The 5000-nt window shown below is 51.6% G+C and overlaps 2 protein-coding genes across 2 annotated transcripts in view; one reads left to right on the top strand and one right to left on the bottom strand.

Annotated features, from left to right (window-relative positions):
- Window positions 1–1267, top strand: part of LOC125956523 (U2 snRNP-associated SURP motif-containing protein) — a 4705-nt gene extending 3438 nt beyond the window's left edge. The window contains exons 8-10 of the mRNA XM_049688492.1: window positions 1–66; window positions 143–703; window positions 785–1267. The exon at window positions 1–66 is cut by the window's left edge and continues 815 nt beyond it. Of these exons, the coding sequence (XP_049544449.1) occupies window positions 1–66; window positions 143–703; window positions 785–911 (754 nt within the window). The 3' untranslated portion in view covers window positions 912–1267. The remainder of the gene's footprint in view (window positions 67–142; window positions 704–784) is intronic.
- Window positions 1268–1461: 194 nt separating this feature from the next.
- LOC125956522 (uncharacterized) overlaps window positions 1462–5000 on the bottom strand; it is a 15427-nt gene continuing 11888 nt past the window's right edge. The window contains exon 7 of the mRNA XM_049688491.1: window positions 1462–4940. Coding sequence (XP_049544448.1) covers window positions 2074–4940 — 2867 coding nt within the window. The 3' untranslated portion in view covers window positions 1462–2073. The remainder of the gene's footprint in view (window positions 4941–5000) is intronic.

Raw genomic sequence — 5000 nt, 5'->3', positions numbered from 1 at the left:
GGATGAAGAGTACGAGCGATCATCGGGTCGTGCTCATCGGAAACGTCCAACGTCTAGCCCCGAAAGGTATGCGGGCATGATCATGCGAGCCGTTCAATCGGACATCGAATAATCGTGGATTTATGTGTTTCTTCCATTGTAGCTCTAGTAGCCGTCATAAGCGTAGTCGCCGCCAGCTGTCGAGTGAGTACGGTGAGGAACGCAGCAACTCGAAGGGACCACGATCAAGCCGAAGATCACGATCACCGACGGCTAGTCACAAATCGGCCAAACGGCGCCATTCTCGAAGCTCGGGCTCGGAGTCTCCGACACCTTCGGGACGGTCCGGGCGCTATCACACTGTCGAACGTTCCCTTTCACCAGCCACCAACAGCTCACGGACCAGTAAATACGACTTGCTAGTATCACCGGAGCGGACCAGCTCCTCGAGCAAGTACGACAAGTACGACGAAACCGGGAGCTCCAAATACGATAAGTACGACAAGTATGCCGAGTCTTCTTCCCGCTTGCACGACGATCGAAGGACAGGGGATCGCGAGCGAGATCGTGATCGTGGTGTTGTTACTGGGCGTGATCGTGACCGTGACCGGGAACGCGATCGTGAGCGAGAGCGGGATGGCTTGAGCGATAGTAGCTCTCGATACCGTACTATCGAGAAGGACTCCAAGTACGATACCGGCAGCCCCGTCAGTAAGCGGTACAGGTGAGTCGCAATACTACCAGCAGTCCCCTCAGTTCGACTTCCATGGCTTACGTTTATCATCATTCTACACACACCACACAGGTCTCCATCGCCCACATTTCGTGGATCCAGCAGAAGCGGTGGTGGTGGCGGCAGTGAATCCTACCGGCAAACGTCCGGCTCCACTTCTTCTTCGCGGTCTGATAAACACAAGAAACACAAGTACTAGTGCGTGTAGGCGCGTGGTGTGCTCTTCTCGATCATAGTGAAGCCGATTTGCAAGTGGCAAATACATACAAACACACACACGAAAGCGCTGGCGAAACAACTACTTTTCGTGTGAGCGCCAGGATAAGTTTCTTGAGGATGTGTATTTAGGGATCGTATTTTAACTTTTTCTTCTAAAAGTCGCGTGGTGTGTGTGTCTGATAGTAATTTAAATCTTTTAACAACAGTCCCTTTCCAGCGGGTCATCGAAATTGTGCGTGCTTCGTCACGCTATGAACCGAGGAGAAAATGTGTAAATAAATCCTATGCTTCTGATAAGCGGCAGATCAGTTCGTACCAGTACGAATTCAACGCAAACGGTTTATTACGGGTACTTCCTTCGAATGATGAGCAAATGATGACCGATTATTGTCCTCCACAGTCTGCCATTTAAATTCATTCGAAATTAATGTTCATCTCAAATTCCGGTTTAATCACGTTCTCTGTCCATTCGGAAGATCTGAGATATAAGTTCTTATTCTTGAAAGCCCTATCAGTTTCGACTGTAATAACCGAAAAAATAAATCCAAACTCCTTCACTTTGCATTGATATGCTAATACATGTTGATATATTTCTTTAAATTCACAAAACATTCAATTCATCTTCTACATTGAACTCCAGCTCAAATACTTCTTAAAACAACACATAAATATGAATACACGTTGAACTTTCTTGCACTTTGAAATCACCAAACCATAAAACTCGCGCTAATGCGAGAGCTCTCTATTGTTATTTGCTTTAGAGCGTTACCGCTACGCTAGGCTGAATTTTATTGCATGCTTGTGTGTGTATATATGTATGTGTGGGTAATTCAGCTACCTAAGGACTAAAAAATGCAGATAACGAATGATGAATACACACTGATTGCTCGATAAGGAATCCTCCCTGCTTCTTCGCCACTTCATCAATTAAAATTCATTAAAAGCTTCCTCTTTGGCATCACATCATCAACAAGAAGACGGTGGTGGGATGCGGATACGGTACAACACGATACACAAGCTAAAATAAAAAAAAAACATACACATGGCGCTTGTTAATGGCAAACCTAGACTGAAAGTTCACATTAAAACATGTATAATGATAACGGTTGACCCGTCTCCCCTTCCCTCCTTCCGCCCGCTAACTACTGGAAGCGTCTGACTTGCTGCAAGACCCAACCGCGGCTGCTGCTGCTGCTGGTAGTCGGTGGCTTCGGATTGTTTAAAGGATTCGATGACGGTGATGATGGTGTTGCTGGTGATGCTGGTGGTGAAACCATCGTAGAAGCAGCAGCAGCTGCCGTTGCTTTGACGACGCTTTGCAGGTGAAATGATTTCGGTCGACAAACATCACCGATCAGGTGGCTTGGTTTCACCGGAATCGGTGGAGGAGAGACAGTGGTGGCCATCACCACGCTACTGCTGCTGACCCGTTCCGATGGAATCTCGCTAGGAGGCGTTAGTGCCTCGTACAGAGGCTCCTCCCACTGTTCCTGCTTCCTGCCTGTCTCTGGTACTGCTGCTGCGGCCGCCATCATACGTCGATCGATATCGTCCCCACTGTAGACGGCCGAATCGCGAAAGTCCTGCTCGAGACACTCCTCGACGGTACGTTCGTAGAAACAGCAGCTCTCATCATCGTCCTCGACTTCCATGGCATGCGGCTGCTGTTGCTGCTGTTGTTCGTCCGCCAACGCCTCTCTCCTATCCGGCTGGCCACCAACACTCTCACTGGAGGAAGAGGAGGAAGCACTCGATGCCAGCACCGAGTCGCGCAACAGTTGCTTCCGTTGCTCCTCTTCCTGCTGCTGGTGCTGCTGATCCAGGAGCATGGACTTGATGGAGTCCCGGTTGATGAGCACATTGTTGCTGCCACATGCGGTCGCAGTAAAGAGCGTACGCGGATCGGCATAATCGAGGTTTGCGATCCGGGACCCTAAATCTACACTACCCTGCTTATAGATATGACCAAGCGATCCTGGCTCCGAGTAACCACCACCGTTCGGTTCCGACAGCTTCCGGTTAAGCGGAAAGCGAAACAGATTACTGTCACTACCGGAGGGACTCCCGGCAGGCGTCACACTGGGTGATAAGGAAGAGTGCAGAGACATGAACCGCTGCAGAATACTCTTTTGGCCATCTTTGCTGTTGTTGTTGCTGCTGCTGCTGCTCGTTGCCTTCATGTTGAGACTACCTTGACGTTCGAGCAGCTTATTTCCGATCAGTTCCCGGTCTACTTCATTCGAATCCTCCTGGAACGATCGCACAATGTCGGACTGCGTATCGAGCGATACCGGTTGGACAGCATCCAGTTGTACTGCTGCTGTTGCTGCTGCTGCTACTGGTGACCCCGGAGATCCACCAGTAGTGCCCAGTGTATCGCGATGATAGCTTATGTTGGTATCACTGTTGTGTAGCAGTGGCTGTAGCATCTGGTTCGTTCCCTTTTGCTGTACGACCTTCGACGTAAATCGCGGCTTCTCATCATTGTAGACACTGTGTTCCCCCTCTAGCGGTACGATACCATCCAGCATACCATCCTCGGTGTACGTGAGCGTCACATAGTCCGACTCGGGACGTGTCCTTCCGGTGGCTGAGGATTTGTTTCTGTCCGGCAGTGGCAACGGTAGCGCTCCGCTCATCGATGTCGATAGTCCGGTGGCCGTTGCAAAGATCGATGATCCCGATGCGCCATCCTGGGCACCATCGCCACACGGTAACGAATGCCTAGAGACCAACGCCAGGGCTGGAGCCGGTGCGTACTTATACGGAACATGCACGTTGCGCAGCAGGGACTCGTAGATCGGTTCCATATCGTCTTCGGTGACTTCCGGTTCCAGTGCCGATAACGAGGACGCTGAGGCCGGTACCGACATGCTGCGCTTTGCCGATGGTGGGGGCGATTCATCCGTCGGTGGTTCCGTGCTCGGTGGTAACGGTGATGGACCTAGCGCACCCAGACTGATCATCGAACCCTGACGAAATCCATCGAACGATTTTTTCTTCGTCGGTTTATGAGTGGAGGTGCGTAGCTTGTGGAACTGTTCACGCTCCAGCAGCAGCTGGCTGATAATTTCCGAATCCTTTCTATTGTGCTGCGCTATCCCTTGCTGCTGCTGCTGCTGCTGTTCGTCAACGGGAATGGAGTGGTCCGATATGCTCCTTGAGGTGTCTCTTTCTACTCTTTCCTCCTTTGCCTTGCTCGGAGTGCTTTCGCGTACCGTCGGCTCCTCGTCTTCCGCAGTGCAACAGTTGGGCTCGACTTCTTCTTCTTCACGCAGGTTCGTGATTGAGCTATGGTTGCCCTGATCGTTCGGTGAATCGGTCGTGACTTCAGTGGTAGTCTGTGGATCCTCACCACAACCACCGTTGCTGGTCGAGTCAACACTCAGATCGGTGTAGAACGTTGAATTGCTGCACGCCGTCTTGGGTCTACGCTTGCGCATCTCGCTAATGCGCTTCGGTATCATGGTGCTATTGTACGTCTTGATACCTAGGCCTAGACCACCATCGGCCGATCGTGTCGGTCGACGGCACGGATCAGCTAGCTTGCGACGCTCGTTGATCGATTTCAGGAGCAACAGTTCCTCCTCTGATGCCTCGGGTACGTTGGGGCGCCGCCGAGAGCCACCACCACCGTCTTGTGGCCTCGCATTCTTGATCTCCTCCTGTAGCTGCTTCTTCACTGCATCACACTTGCACTCCTCGGCCTCGGTCTGGTGTGCCGTCCGATCGTGTCGATGCTGCGCACAATCCTCACTACCCTTGCGATCCAGATCGATCGACGATTCGCCGCTCACCAGTTCCTGGGAGTACGAACGGAACGAGGGCCTGGCCTGGACGCTACCACCACTGCCACTTGCCATGGCCTGATCGGAATCCTTCTTGAGCAGATTCTTCTTCGAACGCATCCGCATCTCGCTACGCCGGAACTGCTGACGCCGCTCGAGGTACTCGGGCACGGTAGAACTATTGGTCGGCCGCTTCCAGTACGGTTTATCTGTAAAGCGTTCTGTCAGGGAAGAGAAAGAGAGAATAAGATTTGGCGTTCTTTTCAAAAAGGACGACTAGC

The sequence above is a fragment of the Anopheles darlingi genome, chromosome 3 (genome assembly GCF_943734745.1).
Source record: "Anopheles darlingi chromosome 3, idAnoDarlMG_H_01, whole genome shotgun sequence".
In the NCBI taxonomy this organism is placed as follows: domain Eukaryota; kingdom Metazoa; phylum Arthropoda; class Insecta; order Diptera; family Culicidae; genus Anopheles; species Anopheles darlingi.
Note: the sequence above shows the minus strand (reverse complement) of the source record. Positions and strands in the feature narration are given on the sequence as shown.